At 36.0% G+C, this 21,952-nt stretch overlaps 2 protein-coding genes across 3 annotated transcripts; both read right to left on the bottom strand.

Moving 5' to 3' along the window:
* Window positions 1-95: 95 nt before the first annotated feature.
* LOC135690004 (uncharacterized) lies at window positions 96-11,259 on the bottom strand. 2 transcript variants are annotated; one of them, XM_065207404.2, is made up of 12 exons: window positions 10,361-11,259; window positions 9,438-9,734; window positions 8,046-8,354; window positions 7,223-7,552; window positions 6,608-6,873; window positions 6,188-6,278; window positions 5,215-5,712; window positions 4,513-4,986; window positions 3,871-4,200; window positions 3,193-3,283; window positions 2,269-2,342; window positions 96-1,330 (listed from the first exon to the last, which is right to left on the bottom strand). In XM_065207404.2, the coding sequence occupies exons 1-12, from the start codon at window positions 10,425-10,427 to the stop codon at window positions 1,290-1,292; spliced, it is 2,868 nt and encodes a 955-aa protein (XP_065063476.2). In that variant the 5' UTR covers window positions 10,428-11,259; the 3' UTR covers window positions 96-1,289. The 2 variants fall into 2 exon arrangements, with proteins under 2 accessions (XP_065063476.2, XP_065063477.2); XM_065207405.2 differs by lacking the exon at window positions 9,438-9,734 and having other exon boundaries at window positions 99-1,330; window positions 10,361-11,243.
* Window positions 11,260-12,491: 1,232 nt separating this feature from the next.
* Window positions 12,492-20,932, bottom strand: LOC135690005 (uncharacterized). Its single transcript, XM_065207407.2, has 8 exons — window positions 20,492-20,932; window positions 18,968-19,107; window positions 18,431-18,620; window positions 17,351-17,552; window positions 16,292-16,419; window positions 15,317-15,664; window positions 14,453-14,755; window positions 12,492-14,062 (listed from the first exon to the last, which is right to left on the bottom strand). The coding sequence occupies exons 1-8, from the start codon at window positions 20,532-20,534 to the stop codon at window positions 13,980-13,982; spliced, it is 1,437 nt and encodes a 478-aa protein (XP_065063479.1). The 5' UTR covers window positions 20,535-20,932; the 3' UTR covers window positions 12,492-13,979.
* Window positions 20,933-21,952: the final 1,020 nt, after the last annotated feature.

Raw genomic sequence — 21,952 nt, 5'->3', positions numbered from 1 at the left:
GTTAACTGAAATTTCTGGAAATATCCATTGGTGATAAGCTGATGGCAAGTTAGAATTGCATGCATATAAGCACTGCTGTAAGAAAACGCAGAGAAAAAGAAAAAGAGACAACGCAAATCTTTATATGATATTTTCTTATAAAAAGATAATTACACGATATTAAAGCAATAAGAGCGACATTTATTTTCTAAGCCTTAACACAAAAATATAGATCAAGTCAAAAGCCAGCACATAAAATGTAGGGGGGGGGGGGGGTGTTGACAAAACGGCTCAATTTCGTTAAAGTATGAGTCTTATTTTCTCAATATTATGTGTTTAAGTCAAACTGTTGCATCCTTATAATTATTATGAATAGAGCCGTTAGCATTTATGAGTATACTGCTCTTACATTTGTCCAGTCAATTTTAAGGAACTGTGGGAGAGATGAGGGCATATCTTTGGCCGATTCTCAATGGATGGGTCCACCCATTCCGGTTTGCGGGAAAGAACACGTATGGTACTCATCAAAGTAGGTGTAGTTATGGTTAGCTGTGGCTCGTTTGCTATTTTGTTGTGGAGTAAAGCTGTGTAGAATACTTTTCACCGAAGGCGTGGTTTTTTGATACCATAACGGTTATCTTATGTAATTTCATAATCTAGAACACGTGAACCAAGTATCAACTATCAAGCGACTATCAAGAAGATGGAGTCAAAATATCTCTGCTAGCTGGGTACTGTATCACCACGGCTCGGTGACTTGAACAAAGCTGTTTGCGAAGGTTAAATAAATTACGTTGGTTATCTTCCATTGCCAAATTTATTTTCTTCGTTTCAATAAACATTTCTTCATAAAGGGAGCCTCCTACGTCGAAAGAGGCGTCAATTCACAACGAGGCTATCTAAGGCATCACCTTTATATACAGCTTCTCAACTTTAAAAAATAACAAAACTGCCTTGGAGTTTGACCAACTAAAGACTAAACCTTGGTATTGAAACTGTCGATACCATGCAAATGCCGTATTTCAGACAAAAGCAAGATGTTACAGAAAACCACAAAAGTTATACGGTGATTGAACATTCATTGAACAGCCGATAGGACTAAAAGAATTCAAACAAAAATCTATGATCTGCTTTGGCGTTTTGCAAGCTGAGAAATCGTTTGAGTAACTTCGCATATTACATAAAGAAAATGTGCGTATTTACAACAGTTTAATGCTTAATGGATCAGCCCGGCTGTTAGATTAACGTGCTTGATCTTACGATTCAAAAACCCTTCTTTGTGACTATTCACCAGTTTCTTGTTTCTTTACTCAGTACCTCGACATGGGCGTCCTATACCTTGTATGAGAGGCTAAAAAACAAGAAAAGAGGTTAAAGTTCATGTAAGCAGAGTGAAACAAAAAATACATTCTTTATGTTAGTTTGTTTGTCACATTTTCAATTTGAGAAAGATGTACAATTCAGGTACAGATACGGGTTTTTAAAAGAGCTGAAATCATCACGACTAGAAGCCGTGCAATGATTTATTTACGACCATTTATTTATTTAAGAATTGTTAATCTATTTCCAATTTCTTTTACGTAAAATGTTTTTTACTTTTTATACACGTAGACCAGCACAGCAGTGCAGTTGTTTACATATCGTTTTAAGACATTCACACTGCTTGGTGACCCTTCAAATTTATCGTAAGAAACTGTACATGCTCTTTAGAAAATTCAACTCGCAATATTGCAAAATGGAACAAAATTCACTGACGGCAGTTTTATCTTTGTTGTCAGTCTACATTTGATTAGCACAAACAAAGATCTTTATAACTTTTTGTCAAAGATATGATGCAACAAATAGAATTCTATTAAGCAACGAAGTAGAATCTTATGTTGCCTGGCGACAGTTTTTTAAGTAGAATATTTTGACGTGGCTTTTGCAAGCACCTTATGCAGTTGAGGATTTTTCCACAATGCCATTAAAATGAAGCAAATATAACATCATCTGCAGTGCAAATTTTTATCTTAAATATGAACCATAACCGATGCATATTCAGAAATTTCACGTGCATACTCGAGCCATTTTGAACATATCTGATGGTGCCGCCTTATAAAAACCATGGCTACGAATACTGGAAGCAAGAACTCCTGTATCTACGCGAATAAATTGCCAAGACATTATAATTCCATAACATATGAACTCTTGTGCACGAAAATATAAAGGCTTTAATATGATCGGAAAATATAAATCTCCCAGCTCACGCCGGCAGAGTGACGTAACATCTTATTATTTTGATCTACTTACGTCTGGTAACGAGGTCATCGACAGATTCTTCTTCTTCGTCTAAGAGCCTTCCTTTATGACTTTTTAATTTTTGCCTATCGACACAAGATATCAAATTTAGATAAAAACACAGTCAAGTGTAGAATTCAATCAACATTAACATGTATACAGCCAGTATGAGAATGTAAAGCGCAATTATCACAGTGATGTGCTTTAGGCTTGACAGTCCTTTGGAATTGAATATAAATGTGAATTGCTCAATGAATGCAACACAGCACCTTAGAGCGAAGGATGCACTTAGGCCATCATGTAGAGAGTGTTCTTAACTGAATCTTTTAAGCGTTTTTCGTCTAAAAACACCTGTTTCAGATAAATACTAGATTACTAGCTTTTAAAGCTGTTGGTGCTCTTTAGATATCCCTCATGATAGACAAATGCCTGCAAATAATTTATAATCTAAAAGCTGCAAACAGAGCTGTCTGTGAAATATTTTAGAAGTCTACATTGCTTTCAACATTTGACGCAAAAACAATCGTCTCTCTTTTCACTGTGAAAACTTTTCTTCCTATGATGTTTCTTGAGAGACCATTATGGAGACAAGGTCGTATTTACCTTTTCAACTGGGACTTCCATCATTGCTATATTAGATCTTGTAGCTTTCAGATTTGTATATTATCGTACAATCGTCATTAGGTCTCCTTTTTCTTAAATCTCTGAAATATCTTATTTCACATTTACATGCAAACACAAATACAGGGGCATTCCATATGTTATAGGTAAAAAATTTCTGAATTACAAATGTGGATTATAAACTAAGTGGTGAATGAAATTTGCTACAGCGAATTCTCAATAACAACACGAATATGTCAGTAATTGAATAGCTCGTATATCAACGGGTCTTATTAGCTTAAATGGCTAAATGACTAGCTCCATTTGCTTACTTACCTCTTTGTGAAAACGAACGCCATCCAAATGAGGCCACCAGTTATAGCAACGAATGCCAATGAGCCAGCAATGATGTACAAAACGAAGAAATCTGCCGCAATACAAAACAGGTTATAAAGCAACGTATCAAAGATTTCAAGAAATATTTTTTATAGTGAGAATATTGTTTGCGATAGAAATTCCTGAGAAAGGACTTTTTAGATTTATGTATGACTCTGTTCATATCGTGCAAAATAAGTGTAATGAATGAAAATTTATTCATCTTTGAAGAATTTAAGTTTTTCATTATCATTGATAAACTGAATAACTTAAAGGTGTGAGACAGAAATTTATTAATTCATTTTGGAAACTCGGAAAGTTTTTATGGATCCCTTAGTCGATGTAAATTTCACAGAAGCCTTTCCCATTTAAACAGTTTGTCGTATCTTTTCGACAGGCATCGATTTGGTAGCAACCTGCTGTGACTCATTTATGCTGTTTTTCAACACCAGAAGAAGAAAAATGACTACCTATTAAGGTTTTTTGAGACCATATTTCTAAGTTCAGCAGCTAAGATTTCCACTAGGAAATTCTAACGTATTATCACATAGTATAACTGAGGTTCATTTCTGATAAATATCTAGCAGCTTAATGAACGTAAAACTTTAGCAGGGAAATGAATTTGATGTGAATAGGAACCTCGTTTGTATTCTCCAAGTGCGGCTTTGTTCATATAGGCTAATGCAACTGTATCACCAGCCTTGGCAGGCTCCGCAGTGGCTTGGCATAAACTGCCGTCTGCGCATTGGACCGCAAAGCAGTGTCCATTCAGCATATAGGCCACATCACATTCAGGCCTGTCGCAACATGATGACACACACTTCTTCATATCAACCATTCTGCCAACCTCTTTAAAAACTCCAGCCCGCGTTCCACCTTTTAGAGTCACATTATGGGCGATTTCAACGTTGCTGCATGCACCATTATCTGCAGGTTTTTGACCAATCGGCTTTGATTCTTCAGATAGTTCTGGAATTTGAGTTAAATAGAAGATAAGGTTTCAGCAAATGTCAATACTGTTTTAACAGAGACAAAATAACTGCATATAATAAACATTTCCTTTGCTTTCTTCAATTTCAATTTCACATTGATATCCATCAGACATGATGAAAAAAATCAAATGAAACTATTCCGATAAAGATCGATTTAACTTTTCCAGAAAGACAGGTTTTGTTGCATCTAGCAGTGGTATTTGCTTTGTTGTCAATTTCTGGTTAAAAAAGATTAGGCAATAAGAAGAATCTACATCTTTAGTTATAAAGATCTGTATGATGGTCTTACCAATTCCTTGGTCATTTTCAATATCACTTCCTTCCTCGGCTTTATTTATAAAATGATCCATGTAAGCAATGACGGGGGCTTGGTCATTCGGCTGCTTGTCTACTGCCATACACGATCCCTTTTTGAAGCATGATATTGTATAACATTTCCCCCCTTCCATGTACGCAACATCACAATTTGCATTCAACGCACAACATTTTGAGATGCAAGTGTTTATATTTTTAATGTTTTTAAAATATCTGAATTTTCCGGCCTTCTTGCCTCCTTTCAGTGATTTTCCTTTCACCGGAGGCTTGCTCGAACAAGACTTTTCGCCTTTGCTAACAGGCTTTGCTTTAGACGCATCAACAGCTTTTTCTTCCGATTTTTCTGCGGGTTTTTGCGCCGATTCTGCGGGTTTCTTCTCATCTGGCACCTTCTCTTTCTTATCATCTTTTGTTTTCTCTTCAGGTTGTGGCATTTGATTCAATTTATCTTTAAAAAGGCAACAAAACAATAAAAAGTTGAGACCGATAACGAACACAGAATAATATTTAAACCAGTACTAATTCTTTCAGCGTAGAGCACTTTATTAACCAGGAGAAGTACGGCCATGTTTAATGCCTCGTCTATGTAAAATTAGGGTTCTTGTAAAAGCAAACAATGTCAAAGGATAATAAGCAATAGGAGCAGGCGAAAAAAATAACCACAAACAGTGCTTACCTATCTTTGCCAGTCCACTAAAAGCAGGAATAGGTTCCCTCACCATGGCAACCTGTGGGTGAAACGAGCTTGCTGGTGCAGGGATTGTCGCACACAATTCTTTGACTTTGCACGTTACTGCATAGCAAGTTTTTGAAAGCATGAAAGCGAGATTGCATTTTTTGTCTTTAGCCTCGCAACACTTGGCAATGCAATCTTGCATATCCTTAACGTGAGTTATTTCCTTAAACTCTCCAGCTTTGCGACCACCTTTAAGAGTAACATTGTGTGCAATAGGGCCCGGCTTGCAGTCGCCACTTGATTCTGCGGGAGCTTCTCCTGGCAGGCTTCCCTCCTTCTCTTCTTCACCCTTGTCTTCCCCGAGTTTCGCGAGCTTGGTTGTTATGTCTTCTTTCACTTCCGTCGCGGGTTTTTTTGGAGTGGCATTCTTTGGTGGGGCATCACCCAGATTGCCAATGACGATCTGAACAGGCTTTCGAAGCTGTTCTCTGAATTTCTCTAAACAAGGACATCAACAGAATTTAGAAAAGAGAGAAAAAATATGTCATAGATTTATCTTCAATTCTGTTTATTTGCCAATATGCACAAGAAGACTTCGCTGAACAAAGCTGATACAGTTTCATACAGTCTCAACCTTAATTTCTCATTCTAATCATTAATAAGTAAGATTATTATAATTATCAAATGATCCTGATCCTTATTTTCTATTTTTCATCTTGAAAGGTAATTGTCACTACATATATAATGTGTTGCTCTGCTCAAAAATTGCTACGGATTAAGATATCGCCGTATTATGAGCCAAATGAAAGCTACATTGAGTATTAGACGATCCGAGAAAGGGAATAATGCCTGCAAGACAAAATAAATCTAACGAAACTAGATCTTCGCCATTAATCATGATTCTACGGTTATCAAAAGAAATAAAAAATAAAGTGTTCAGCAATGTTTGAGAGATTAAAGACCAATTACAAACCTTTTACAGATTCAATTTGGGATTTGAGACTATTTTTCTTATTTTCGGGTTTCAGCAGCTCATTTGAACCAACTTTTCGAACATAAGATATCTAGAAGGAACATATGTTATAAACGTAAATAGTGTTAAATTAGAAATGATGTAAGGCATAAATCAGAATATTGTAAAGTAAAGAATGAAAATTGAACTTTGCCAATCTAAAGCAGATATTTTGCGAGGTACTGGATATGGAAAAAGACACCACAGCAGTCAAAAACAACGTCGGGTAAAAAATATGATGGAAAATATGGCGTAAAAAGCCCATACGCAACCCATACTCTCCAAAAAGTTGATTAAATATTTGCAAGGAAGAAAGCTGAATATTTATTAAAAGCAAACTTCATAAAAAAGGAAAGTTAGATGAAAAAAAAAGTCATATACCTTGGGTAGAAAATTTGACGGTTTCGCGGACTGTGCTCGACAAGCGTCAACATCATGACATTTAACTGAGAAACAGTTCTTGCCAAGCATGAATGCCAAATGGCATTGGGTCATTTCGCAACATATTCGCCTGCATTTGTCCATGTCATCAACCTGACCATTGTCATGAAACTCGCCAGCGTCAACGCCACCTTTTAGCGTCACATTATTTATAACTTTGGTTTTTGGACATTCACTCGGGGCTTGTCCTTTTTTCAGTGTATTTGCTAAAGCAAAGAGCGAAGCATGATGCATCATATGGAATAACACTGACACGTCTCAATATAACAAACATTTTTCTAATTTCCTCTTATTCGGTATGAAGAAAGGACATATAAAGAATAATAAGACCAAGGCATTGTCTCGAATTAGAGAAGCCTTCTGCGTCCTTTCATTGTTCTCTAAGAGCTAAAAGAATTATGGGATTTGTAGCAAATGCTTGTGGTGCTTCACCTTAAAGCTTTGAAAAGTTCTAACTGTCCCATAAAGTAGCTTGGATTATATCGTTGAGTTTAATTTAACTGAAGGTTCAAGTGATAAAAAACAGAGAGCTTTGGGAATAAAGTGCAAACTTACCTTTCTCTGAGGCTGGTGCTGGGCTCGTCTCAGGCCCCTTATCTCGAGACGTGACGTAAGCAATTTGCGGATTGAATATCGAAGGTTGGGCAGGAACAGTTGTGCAGAGTTTCTTGTCTTTACACTGGACACTGAAGCAGTTTTGTGCAAGCATAAAAGCTAGATCACAGTTTTCTTGCTGACAACAGATATTGTAGCATTGCTCTAAGTCATTCACTTTTCCGACATCGGTGAAATCACCAACTTGGAGTCCACCTTTTAGTGTCACTTTATCTAAGGCTTTCATTGGAGGACAGGTATGCTTAACAGAACTTTTTTCTTGAAGTTGAACTGAAAGGAATAAATCAAACGTCATCGATAACTGAGCAATTAAACCATTGAAAAGGAGCTTCAAAAAATGGCGACTTTCAAGCCAAACAAGACAGGCATTAGAACATTGCAACTGAGCCAGTGACGATTTAAGGCTTCCAGGAATTTTTGCTTTATAAATAATTCTGATAAATTCATTTTTTTCATTTATTTTGGCTTATGTCTTGTCATCGCAAAGCTGTTTCTGCCTACAGTCACTTAATAAGTATAACTAATAAAACCTGACTTTAAATATATTCAATCAACAGGCTGTTTTTTACTTGGGGATTATTATTTTAGTCAGAAAAACATAAATCGATAAACGCATAACAATTCTTTTTCTTTTAGGTTTTCTTTTGACCAAAGCTGTAGAGAGAATCGAGAAAGAATGTAGATGACCGTACGCATGTTTGATGAGAGACTTTTGTCTGCAGAAATATGCAGATATACTTTCGGAAAGGCGAGCCTAGCCTACCTGTGTGTTTTACGCCTTCGCTGTTCCATCTTGTGACGTAGGAAACACTTGGATGAAAGCTCGATTTCTTTGCAGGTTGCAGTTCACAACTTTTATGATCTGCACAACCGACCAGATAGCAACTAGAAGCTAAAGTGAATGCGAGGTCGCAAGCGGGAAATTCACAACATTTCTTTTGACATTCCTCCATTGTGGATACACCGCCAACATCTTTGTATGTGCCTGCATGGATGCCTCCTTTTAGTGTAACCTCTTTATAAATTGGACTCGGTCGACATTGGCCCGCCATGTTCATGTCAGTTGCATTAGCTACGAGGAAAATAAAATTATTGACGTCTCCTTGTTTTTCTAAAGTTTTTTCGTATTTACATATATCAACATGTTTTAGTCCACTTTGAAAACAACTGCATTGGTTTTGCAGCTAAAGAGACGATTTTCCAAGAAATTGATGACCTGAAAAAAAGAAAGCAATGTTAGGTCGATATTATTTCTAGATACGTGCTTTTGGCCAGACTTCAGTTTAACTTCAATTTAGTAAAACTAATTACATATTATGGTGGATGGCCTCCATGATTAGTCAGTTCGAAAAAAGTCGTTTCGTTGAGTTTTGCACACTCAAACACAACATCTTTAGACATAATCGACAGATTTGGTTTGTGCAGATCTTTCGTTATTGAAGCCGGTGTAGGAAGTCTCGCAATGAAGCCAAGCTGCGCTCAGCAAAAGAGTCCATGGGACGTACAAACATACGTGTAATTTCAGATGTTCAAGATAATTGGTGAAGATGCATGTTGTGACATAGTTAACAATTTAAGAAAGGCCTGAGGAAATAATCTAATTTCAACTTCTGAAAAAGAATCAAGTATGTCAAGGAAAAGTCTTATTTGATGTTTAAACGAAATTTTTTAAATATTAAAAAGTCTATCAACGTTAATTTTTTCAAAGATAATGTTCACTTCTTGAAACTTGGCCTAATTTTTTTAGAATGGAGCACTCGTTTGATAAAGTAGTCAAGTCGAAGTTTAGTCATACTTGTATTTACACTGTCAACTATACTGTCTGATTCTGGTCAGTGGCGTATCAAGGATCTAAACTGTATGCATATTTGAGCAAAGCTCGTAGTCAATAATACCAGTTTGAAATCTTATTATGCTCTCATATTAAAAACTAAAACAATTTCGTGCCCGCAGTGCATTCTCTTTCTCTACCTATTTACATAATTTCTTATCTATTTAAAGTTTGGTATCAACAAAAACAAGCAGAAATGCTGCGAATCCCGGGTTTTTCCTCGCGTTTTCCCAAGAGTGATCTAGAATTTTGACGATGGGTCAGATCATTCGAAATAGGCCACTGACCAGTTGGGAGCGTGGTACGAAAAACCTCGATCCTCACCCGGCCTCTTTCCCGCTCTGACATGCGATATTTCAACAGCAGTGTCCCCAGGTTCAGTTGTTACTGTCTCACAACTATCATCACTGACACATTCGATGCCATAGCAACGGTCTTTGCTTTTGAAGGCAACTCCACAGAGGGGCATCTTGCAACAAAGATCAACGCAAGTTTCCATATTTGGTGTATATCCAAGATGGTGGAATGTTCCTGCCCCGAGTCCTTCTCGAAATTTTGTGTTTTTCTGTACGGGAGTCCATCTGCATAGCCAAGGGTCCTCCTTTGCCTTCGACGACTGGACTATTTACGGGAAAATTACGTAGCCCTTAGCAATAGGGCTTTGCAAGGATCGATACCTTTCACACCTTACAAGGCCATTAAAGAATCACAATATGTCATATGTTTAAAAAAAGGATCACAAAAAGTCTTCACGTGTTTCAACAGTTGCAAACCTGAAATATTTCGAGTTCTTGAAAACAAAGAAAATATCATAATAATTAAAAGGGCAGGGAAAGTCTTGGAAATATATAGATGCATGATAACGCAGAAATTTATGCAGGTAGGCAATGGCCTAAGCCTCAAAGCAGAGTTCTTGTGGCCTATGACAACAGTCTAACTGCACAAGTTTCTCTGGAAAATATTGCAATTTTCTTCAATATTGCAAAAACTTTCATTACTTATCAAATTCTTTAATAGATTTTTTGATAATCACAGGAATATTCTAGGGAATGTAAGTTGAAATTCTTCATAATTTTTCCTTGAATATACAAACAAATTTGATTTTTCTTTTAAGTCAGAAACTGAGAAAATTTTATTCTGTTCTTATTTTTGATGAGCCATAATATTTGGGTATCCATAACACCAGCATCGAGCATTGTTTTAAAAGATAAAAGATCAAGAACAAAGGCAAAAGAAGAAAATCTCACCTAGTATTAATCCTAAGCTCCAAATGAGCGAAATGATGAAGTAGCACTTAGGCAAGTCTGCTGCCATCTTAAAACCGTGTCAAGCGTAGTATATACTGTGTCAAAAGGTCCTCTATTCCATCAGCTGTTAAGAATTCCTTCCAAGTTTATCCATCATGTTTATTCGTTAACGCTACTCAATTTCGTTAGGCCAGTATTTCCGATTTCTTTCCCTTTATATCAAATCATGGTATTGGTATAAAACCAAAAGGTTACCAAAAAACTGGACGGCCGCCACTGAAAATAGATAATTTGCCATACGCTGTAACATTCGCAATATTACGTCAATAAACCAGAATTCATCAACGGAGAGGCAAGACAATGGAAAGTCACGTGACTAATAGGTTGCTTATTGGGCTAGGTGGTTTTGGGAAGTTGCCACATGCAAAAAGCTGCAGGTAACCGTGACCTGGGTAAATTGGTGATTAACCCTGCGTTTAAACTTTGCAAATCAGAAAAATATTTACAGAAATTCCAGATTAAGAATCTATTTCCCAAGTAATGCCTGACTTGCGGAAAGGAAGATTATTCACCGGACCTGTCTCAGACTATGATACCTAAATGACTGCAAAAGCTTAGGGCAGTATCTAGAGGTTAGGCTCACATGTTCTCTTGCACCACGAGCATCAAAGTGATAGACATTCGTTTTTTGATATTTGAAACTGCAAACTCGCACTCAGCTATCACCATCTCTATGGCTATCACAAACTTTGGATTTTCAATGAAACAACTAGCTGCAGCAAAATGGCTTCCTCTTTTGTGGTCTTTCCGCTGCTTACAAATCAAAGTCTCTCAAGCTTAAATAAACTGGAAATGAAATCTTTTACAATCAAATCTAGAGCAATATTTTTAGTATAAAAAACAAGATTTTCAACAAAGACTCCAGTGCAGCATAACTGGCATGACATGCAGGGTGCCTTTCACGAAGCATTTTACAGAACTCCACAAATCTAAAAACAATCAAAAGAAATGCTTTTTAAGCTTGCTTCTTTCAGATATGACCTATTATCTTTTCCAAATCACCAGAAAAAGCATCTGATTTCAAAGAAAAATATAATGTCAAAATGGCTCTTATATGCATATTCAGTTTTATGGGTTCGTAAGAAATGCAAAGTTTCTTTAGGCGAATGTCAAATAAGTGGAATGACACCAAATACGAATCTAATGCAGACGGATTCAACTTATGCGAAGTTCTATGAGTTTTTGAACAATATCCAACTTGATTAATTTTACTGTTTTAGTGACTGAGAGCAGGAAAATAGTGGAAAAGAATGGCAAATGATACTCACCAACAAGACTGCAAAGGCATTTCGAATTAATTCTGTAGACCTAGAAAGGATGGGCTGAGAGATTCATGTTGTGTTTATGTTGCAATTTTGTTAAGCTTATCATACTTAAGTGTTTGGAACATGACATTTTGAGTTGCAACTCTGAGTTTTGTGCTTAATGCGATCATCAGGCAACTGTATGGCTTTATCATAAAGGTGTTTTATAATATATGGATACCATATAATGAAATCTAGGCAAATCTCTTTTCCCATTATTCTTTGGACATGATAACTTAACAAATGAATCATTGATTAGGAGATATGCAGCAAGGGAGAGGAAGGGTAATGGACCCAGACTACAGAGCCGCTGTTCTGAGACCTGCAGATGGCGGTATAATTTTAATTGTATGCATTTGCCAAACGAACAAGTTTCTAAAGATAAATCGAGTGTATCATCAAATGGCACAGTAGTATGACACTCAAAGTCCAATTTATCCAGCAGTGTAAACAAACAAGATAATCCCTCAACAAACAAAAACAACAACTTTAAGTGTAAAAGAAGACTTCACGAGTATAGAGTTACCTAAATTATCAGTGAACCAAGATAAAGGTTTAAAAAAATGAAGTTAAATTGATACAAAAAATTGATAAGTCGTGTCAGTCGTGTTCTTTCATGTCTTGGAAAGCATACAAATATTTTTAAAAGAGATTTATCTTAAAATATTGAATTATTCCGAAACAAAAATCAAAACTTTCTAGAAGATGGCTGTGAATAAGAATTCATCTTTCATGGCCAATCTTGCACTTAAACTAGAAAAAGATGTTTGGAAACGATTATAGCCAGTTGTGTTTGTAGCCAAAGAAAACTACTGAATCTTGTAATGCCTTTGTCAAAATGTATTTCTTTGCCTTGACGTAGAACGAAACAAATACTACTAATAAAAACAATCTAATGAGTAGAAACTAAAGGTTTTGGTCATTATTAAGATTGGGTCTTGCAAGGTGTATCATCCTTTTAATCTTTGAAACCTTACAAGCTAGAAGCCTTTGTTCATTGAGAAATGTCATTGTTTTCTATCAAGGTCCTAAGAACGTCATTAAATACAAAAATATAAAAAATCATATAAACATTTTCAAACAAAGTTTCTGCATCCAGTCTGCTTTTGTGAGCAGATTTTTCCAAATTTCGAACATTATTACAAAAAATGCTTTGTTTAAAATATCAATTTTATAGGATTTGTTATGGAAATTTAAATCTATTTACTGCATTTCGTAAGATTTCTTCTGATGAGAGGCTAGTATTTTTAGTAGGGTTTATTCAATTCACTTTAAAAAAATCTCTTAAAAAGTTGAATTAGCTACACATTTTGTTTTTCAGTTTATGAGACAAAAGAAATTGGTGACAGATAGATTGCATTTATACGTTTATCAAAAATACATATATCAAGAGGCATTTGGACTTTTGCATATTTCCTTTTCTAAATACAACTATTAATGTTACAGATTTTAAGATACAGTGTATTTAGTGGTATAAATAGAAATAGGAGAAATACTGGTTTTTATTACATATTTTTCTTTGATGTCTAATAAGACATCATTGTTATCGTCTTTCTCTTGGAAATATAGCACGTTGATACAAAGTACTATTGATACCATATTCTCATTATCATCAACTAAGCGTTAGTTGGGTCGCAAATATTTAATGACATATAATATTGATAACATATGATTCAACTGTAGTAGAATAAATAGCAGTTATGTATCAAATACAAGTTTTTCATTTCCTGTTATTTAATTTAACATGCAGAAATGCATATATTTTAATCATGAATTTATTTTGAATACATTAGTACATTTAGGATGTTTAGGTATAGAAGCATACTTTTGAAACAAGATTTATATGATATACAAACAAAGATTAGACAACAATGGCGATAAACGTAAATAACAGCAATAATCATTTGCTGACATAAAATGTTTTAGTTAGTAAAATATTTTAACCACTTCTAATGTCATACAAGCTCGTTAATATTTTATGTCTACTATACAACAGAGATTTACGGTGTTAATATTTAAAAATTCATTTATTGTTGGATAATATTTATACCACATTATATGATTGTGTTGTTTGATTATCAGTATCTACTCTTCCGAAGAAAATATTGCATTTAAAGGTATTTCTTCACAGTGTAAAGAATTTTTGTCAAGTCTGTCACTTTTTTGCAAAACCAAAATATCATAAATACACTGCTGCAGTGGTAAATTTGCATACGGTGAAGATGCGAACCGGTGATTAATCAATCGATCATTCGTTAGTTTCCTTTCTGGACAATATAAGTTCCAGCTTGGTCCATGGAGGCAAACTTGGCTATTGAGATGCCTTGAGATTTTGGTGCTGAAAGAAATGTTTTTGTTTTACTCTTAATGAAGAAACGATAAAAATGGTCAACTCGTTAGGTAATACACAGCTAAAGTCAAAGAGGAAAACCTAACACAAACACAGAGCTTTGGAAATAACGAAACTTGATATCAAGGGTCGTAATAATTCAAAAGTTAAAATAAATTAAAAAGTTGATATTCCGCAAACAACAAGAGATTGCAAATTTGGTGTGATTTGAGTCAAATTCATTTAACCCTAAATTTGTGAATACATCTTATTCGTAGCAATTTGGGGTGAATGTAAGCAATATTTCTGTTAAGTGTAAAAGTAACTAACATCAAACCTTACATTTTCTAAGAAAAAACACTTGAGAGAGAAAGGTAAACTAAAAATGCCATTCATTACCCATTGATATTTCTCCCCTTTTGACGTAAGCAATCGTTGGGCTCTTTTCGATGATGCTTTTTGGCGCTTCTTTCGGTTGACAAGCATTTTCGTTTGCACATTCCATGGAATAACACAGTTTTCCGAGCATCAGTGCTACATGACAACGTTTCTCTTCGCAGCACTTATCAATGCACTTAGTCATATCCGTAAGACCTTTCTGTAATTTGACCGTCCCAGATAGCATACCTCGAGCTAGAACCGTCTTATTTCGGATCTCACCATCCACTGTGCATTTTTTATCGGGATGAATTACAGTGCCGTCTGCAAGCAAACGTCATAAAAGTTAAAAAGAAATGTCCCAAAAGCAGATCCTTGTATGACACACTGAGATTAATTTATCACTTCACTTATGCTTTTAATAAATGTTGCTAAAGAAACATCGAAAGCTTATAAAAATATTCAACTAACTACTAATGGCATGGGATGACTTCAAGGTAGAGCGAAAAAATTATAGCAACCAAATTAAATTCCTTGCCTGCATTTTTTTTGTATATTTGACTTCGGAGTGCAATTTTGAAAATTCAGAGCATTTTCATATGTTGTTGATAATAACAAATTATTAGTTTCTAAAAGTGTAAATTGTGAATTGATGTCATGGCTCCATTAACAAATAAAAATTATAAAAGCTATCAGTGAATGCAAAATATTTCAATTGAATGGGAAACGTGCAAGCCCTTTAATTCAGAAATCCAACAAAAACATCCACTTTAGCATGTTTGTGAATTAATAGCAGGATAAGATTTCCATCTACTGATACAATAAAGAAGGGTAGATTTATAGAAACATCGTTTTGGAATATTTCAGTGATTAAAAAATCTGAACCTGGTCGCAACTTCACTCCAAATTTTCGTTTAATGATGTACTGCACTTGTTTGTCGAATTGAATGTCCCTTCTCTCGCCCTGTCCTGTGTACTGTAATTCTTCATCAGGTACCACTCGGCAGCTCTCTTCACTGTAACACTTTACCAGGAAACAGTTTCGCCCAAACATGTAGGCAACATCACAGTCCGGGTTTTCGCAGCAAAGCCTTGTGCAGATATGTGACTTCCCTACCTTGCCAACATCCTTATAATCCCCTGCATCGCCGCCTTTGGCCAACCGGGAACCAGTGTAAAGCTTGGACTGGATGCACTCGACGTGATGAGAAAACAGAGATGATGGCACTTTCACTATTAAAATAAATCAATTTGATAATCATGCTTCTTTTACTTGAAAACAAGTTTCATAAACTGGGGCATCTGGTTTCTCCTCGGTCTGATAAATATATTGGGCCCCAAGAAGAAGGCTAAGTGAATAAAAATCAAAGCTGCCATAAGTTTAATAACTGAATAATCTAGTCATATTCTGAAAAAAGGTTTCAGACGGTCAGGAGTGTTTTTTTTGTGAGTAAAGCTTATAGATTCCAACGTCAAACACAAATCTGAAAAAAATTCTACGACCGAATACAGAATAAAACGCAGGCGGTTGGGAAGTCAAAATGTGATAAAATCATTTGCCTTGGGGATAGTCAGTTTCTGAGTCCTCTTGTATGAGTTCATATAATCTAAAAACCCTTGAAAGTTACTACAGCACCGCAAAGCCTTACTTTTCTAGTTAAAATGGCTGATTATTAAGGGCAGAAATGAAGCAATAATGTACCGAACAGTGTCTCTAGGCAGAGAATGTTAAGCAAAAGGTGACAGTCTCAGTATTATCAGACGAGAGCATCTTTGCTAAATGCTTTTTGGTATTCAAAAGCCAAATACTACAGTAATGGGATATGGAGTGTACGTTGAAAATGACGGTGCTCCACTTACCAATCTTTTTCTTTTTGCCAAAAAGCCACGGCGAAACATATGCCATTCTTTGCTTGAATTTGTAGTCTGCTCCCGTAGCAGGCAAGGTTTGACATTTTTCTTCGGTGTAGCATTTAACAAGGAAACATCTGTTTCAAAATAAAGAAAGAGAATATTAAAAAAATAATGCTAAGTTGATAGAAACAGATACTTTGCAATTGCCTTTCCTATTTTTCATTTGTATCTACCTAGCTTCCGAAGGTAGTTTTGAGGACACTGAGAAGCTATGCTTATCGAGCAGTGTCATGGTCCTTCCTCTCGAAGTGGTCACACCCCGTGATTCCTATGCCTGGAATTACAGAGAGCTGGCAACTCCTCTCGCTCTAAGTGAAAGTATGTCATGTCAAGTACTCGAATCTAGGACCATTGGCTCTGTAGTCCGCGACCCTAACCGCTGAGCCATCCTTACACCAATTGAATTATATGCTTATATTTGATGCTAGGCATTGAGGCATTAAGAGGAGCTGAGGACAGAGTGAGATGGAGGACGGATGTCCATAAATAGGTGCACCTACGGCCTCCACAAGGGCTACGGTCATGATGATGATTGGATACTATGCTGATATTTAACTATTGCATAACGAATTTTTAATACTGCATGTAGTTAGTTCGTCTATCTTTTTTCGGGCAATGAGGGTCTAGGCCGCCTTCTCAAAAAGAGGCAATACTAAAAAGTAACCCTATTGAATGAAAGTCACCTCATAAATTAAGGGTCTTACATAGAGAGCACAATTAAGGGTTTGCGTAACTCAGTCAGAAGGCTTAAACTAAAGTCCAAATACGTCAATTCTCATGTCGAAAACAGAAGGATTGAAGCTACGGATAGCACGACGCTGAGGATTCAAATCATTTTGATTTTCGAAAAAATAATGAAAAGGCTTAATATTGCAGATGGTTAAGTGGAACCCTTGAATAATGTAAAAGTTGATTTTGCATCAGACCATTAATCTTAATCATAAAATCCTCCTTATGAATTTTTTTTAACTTGTTCTTTGCAACTTTTGATCTATGTCAACATACCTTTTTCCAAGCATAAAAGCTAGATCGCAGTCAACCTTGGAATCACAACAGTATTTGATGCAAGTATTGATTCCTTTGACTCTTCCAATATCAGTAAATCTTCCAGCTTTTAGGCCACCAGCAAGTTTCATGTTATACATTATCTCATTATGTGGGCATTTGTCTTCGATACTGTCTGTCTTCAACGTCCGCGTTTTATTATCTGCAAGGACGTCACTTAGTATTAAAGGCAATCTGTCACGACATTGATTGATTAAAAGAACAAAGGGATTTTTTATTGTTTCAAGTCCCCCTTTAATTCATCGCATTGTAAAAAATATGGCGGAGCGCTGGAATTGTGTTAAGGCTATTGTTCCAGCTATTGTTCTCGTTAACCAATCCACAACGAGACAGATTGCCTTTAAAGCAGACTTCTGCAAATGTAAACAATTTTGAAGCCACTTGAGAGAACAGTCGATGTCACTAGCACTTGGATACAAATCAGGATCTCTTATTTGATGTAGCCAAAAATAGTTTAATTTCTGTCTCTAACTATTTAAATATTTTAGAGGTGAATGATCGCTGACTGGTCAAAAGCAAGGGACAAGTCAAATACTCCATTTTTCCTCTCGCGTTACTTTCAATCGACACATGGGTACAAAATGTCTGCTTACTTTTTGTCATTATCAAACGTTTACACTCTGAGGGGTATCGGACGAAAAGTACTTTAGTATGCTTTGTTTCCGCTTTTCTTTGCTATCTTTAAGCTACCCACTTCATAAATGGGTTCAACAGAATAATCAAACAACAAGTATTCAAACCACACTCCTACTTTTATTCAAAGATACTATTGGTTGTGCTTTCTAGACAACAGTTCTGAGCATTCAAGTAGACGTCAATGTCAGCAAGATTTATTTAAAAGTAATCCATTGGAATTCTAATGTTGCTATTCATTGGAATACTCTACCACGTTTTCTTAGGCCCATGACTTGTTTTGGCTCTCTCAATGAATTAACAATTGTTTAACCATTTACAAAATGAGCAAATGGAATGTCACCAAAAAGAAATGCTAAAGATCCATTAGTGACTGAATTTTCTTACCTACTTGGATGTTTTTCAATCCTCTTCCAGAGACATGGGCGATTTGGAGGTCTTCATACTCGCCATACATTTGCGGCACTGTTTCACACGAACTCTCATTGGCACACCGAACACCAATGCAGTTTTTACCTTGTCCTTCTAACATGGCGACATCGCAATACTCTTGCTTGCAGCATTTGTATATACATTCCTGGAAGAATAAGCAAACATACATAAAAAGCTTCATTTGATTTGGAACAGTGGCACAAAGAATCGTCTACTGTGCTTGTTTAAAAACTCAACTGTCACAAGAAGAGCTAGGCCAAAGTTCGATACATGCGCTTTTTTGTTGTTGCTAGCCTGTTTATTCGTAACCTTTAATGACAGTTCTAACTTGTTTATGTCCTCCTTCAATGACCGAGTAAGAACGAACCCAAATTATGCTTGAAGTCTTAATTGATTAGGAAAATGAAAGAAATCATCCACACATAAAATAATCAAATAGATACCCTTTTTCTAATTTGAAATCTGCTACGTGTTTTTAGCTAGGCCACTTGCCTGAACATTTTTCACTGTTCCCAAACTTCTGAATATTCCTGCTTTCTTGCCCCCTTTGAGTGACATTCCATACTCGACTTCGCTATCTTTGCAGTGGTATTCCTCTAAGATCGTGTGACTTGAGACAGCACCTATAAACACTGAAAGACGGCAACGTTAAAGAAAGGCAAAATGTATGTGCGACAAAAAGCGACCTCACATCAAGAAAGGAATTCGATTAAAAAAATATATCTTGGAAACTTCAAATCTAAATGCTGGAAACATAGGAGTCTAACCAATGCAACAATAGCAACAAGTCAGAATCTCGACTTTATATGTGATGTTCTTGTAACAACATCAATAATTGCACATTATTGATGTTGCAGTGTCTATTAAAAAGTTTCTTATCTTTAAGCCTTGTCTCATTCTAATTAAGCGAAATAGTTTTAAGCTTCTTGGTTCTTAAATATAAACAATTCCTCTTGAGATAAGTATTTGGGGTTTTTTTCCGTTTTATAAAAGTTTTCACAAATGTAATAGCTTGTTAAACAAACGTACCATAGTAACAGCCCCCAATAATTTTCAAAACGATACTAAAACAGTACAAATTTGCTTTTGGCCATTTGCATGCTCAGGCCCCAAAGCTTTTACCCCATGCCCCCTATCAATTTGACACTCACCTAAAATCAAATATTGGTAGCGTAAATGGTAGAATGTAGGCCGCTCTAGCAAAATATTCCCTAAGTTTGCAGCATTACTTAGAGTGACATGTTATTCTTTGTTTCCGCCATTTTTTGTTCTCTTATAAATCACAAGCGAAAATACCCGGATCCAAATGAGCATGGCCTAATGCCAGTCATTGACAGAAGCCCCTCCTTAGAGAAATTGGTGTCAAAACGAAGGAAATTTGATATTGTTTCCAAAAATATGCAATCGATATATTACGAAATGAAAAAGTTTCTTGGATACTACGAACGGATGCTACGAACGGATGCTACGAACGACAGCACACCAAAAATTTTCGAAGGAAGAAGCAGTTTTTATTCAATGCTGATATCTTAAGGAAGAATTGAGAAAAATTAATGCTTGAAAATGCACAGAAGTTCTTCGCAAAATGGAAAAACAAGTTTTTATAAAGGCCTGGTTGCTGAAAAGTGCAATTTGGTTATATATTCAGTAAGAAAATTTTAAAAAATACAGAAATTTCAACTGCTTTGAACATCACAAAACAGTTCATTCGTTATCAAGGCAAAGCTTTCTCTGGTTTTTTCATTGCCCACTAATAAAGAAAAGTCAAAAGATATAGTTTTATGGAAACACCAAGTAATTCTTTAACTATTCGATTTTAAATATTGCGAAGCCTTGAAAAGGAAGAGGGGAATCTTGACGAGCCTATTTCTTCATCAACAAATCCCATGTAGTTACGTGCAACAAAATATTTTCTATAATAGTTACAAGCGCTTGATTCGATAAAAAACTACATTGACGTAAGAACCGCATAATCAACAGAAAGAAACACATTTAATATGATATTAATTCACTTACAAAAGGCTAGCAATGTTTTCACTCCAAGTCGACTGGTAGCCATCTTTGTGACCTGTTGACCTTTCCTAATTGGTTTCCGCCAGTGTTTTAGATTTTCCTCGTCCGATCAAACACACGTGATAAAAACAAACAGCAAAAATTGAAATCCAACGATTTTATCCAGTAACACTCCTTCGATAAGTTCTTTTCTACAAAGATTACAGCGGACAGCCCCTTCTCTCTTCAAATATGTTGTGATAACATAACGTAAGAATTCGACCCTAGATCTCTTGATGCAATATCGATTGCAGGTGACTGAAATACAAGCTTCTGCGAAGGAGGAGGACTGTTGTGACGATGATCTTGTCTGCAGACGTGATTGCAGTGTAGATAGTAACTTCGGTTAATGTATTCGGGGAATATGAAGATGCACTTTGATACGTAAGGCGGGTATTGGCATTGAATTAACAGAACTTGTACTTTTGTCATGGTGCATGGATTGTCATTATCAGTGTCTGCAGTGTCTGTAATTTAGAGTGGGATATATCGTTGGCAATTAGGAGGAACCAGCCACTTCAAGTTCCTGCTAATTAACAACTTGTAATTTAATTTGCGCATCAGAAGATTTCGTCAATACTAAAAACAACATTCTCAGTTTTTGAGTATTTCGTTTCGCAAAACTTGAAGATGCAATATTGCAAATATGGCAAGATATTGTGCTATGTTTCCGCTACTTCGTGCCATCTTCAAAGATTTTGACAATGAATTATTGATTATAGCAATGAAAACTTGTTATGAAAATACTGGTGTAGCTTGGACTTAACATTGGCAAAAACACGAGGTTGTCAAATAAACAAAACAGAGCTTTTGAAGCAATGTGATAATTTTCTACGTGAATGGAGAAGTTAGATGTTTTGGAGAAGAGGAATTTTTGTTTTTAATGCTTTAAGTAATTAAGGCAAAGCGTTTAACGATTTAGCCCATTAAAAGTGGTGAAAAGCTACTTCAGAAATCTATTTCAAGTGAGGCTAATGCATTTTGGCTTGGTTGTGAGAGTAGCAAACAAAATCTTTTGCTAAAATCCGAAAGTTGCTGGAGTGAATACAAACATCAAGGGAATCATGGTTCGAAGCACTGTTGCTAGAAAACACTCGCAAGCAGTAAGAGAATAGCTTGAAAATTGGCACTTATCAGTACGAATATCATTATAATGCTTTGAAAATTTAAATTAGGCGTTGTTTCTTACGCTAAAAACCTACAAATCAACAGTGAATCCGTGCGTAGAAATTCGCAGACAGTCGAACGGTATTTTTTGTTTCTGGTCAGACCAGACAACCAAATTTTGTTTTTTTGCTTAAGCCTCAACAGTGACCAGGGTATCGCAACTGAACTTCACTAGGGGAAGGGAGGGGTGCAAAGCAAGAAAGTGGGGCAACGTTTGGAATGAGGAACGCTGGTAGAGGAGAAGAGAAACAGACTAAG

Source organism: Rhopilema esculentum, chromosome 5, assembly GCF_057945365.1.
Source record: "Rhopilema esculentum isolate cy_ngs chromosome 5, ASM5794536v1, whole genome shotgun sequence".
Lineage (NCBI taxonomy): Eukaryota > Metazoa > Cnidaria > Scyphozoa > Rhizostomeae > Rhizostomatidae > Rhopilema > Rhopilema esculentum.
This window is presented reverse-complemented; position numbering and strand designations above follow the sequence as displayed.

Bases quoted from the DNA above. Each gene is read 5' to 3' on its own strand.
- LOC135690005 (XM_065207407.2), bottom strand. From the start codon at position 20,534: ATGGCTACCAGTCGACTTGGAGTGAAAACATTGCTAGCCTTTT. The intron at 19,108-20,491 runs GTAAGTGAATTA...GCCGTCTTTCAG, and splicing joins GAAAACATTGCTAGCCTTTT to TGTTTATAGGTGCTGTCTCA. The intron at 16,420-17,350 runs GTATGTTGACAT...ATTTTGAAACAG, and splicing joins GCTTTTATGCTTGGAAAAAG to ATGTTTCCTTGTTAAATGCT.
- LOC135690004 (XM_065207404.2), bottom strand. From the start codon at position 10,427: ATGGCAGCAGACTTGCCTAAGTGCTACTTCATCATTTCGCTCATTTGG. The intron at 5,713-6,187 runs GTTTGTAATTGG...GTCCTTGTTTAG, and splicing joins CCAAATTGAATCTGTAAAAG to AGAAATTCAGAGAACAGCTT. The intron at 2,343-3,192 runs GTAAGTAAGCAA...TTGTGTCGATAG, and splicing joins GCGTTCGTTTTCACAAAGAG to GCAAAAATTAAAAAGTCATA.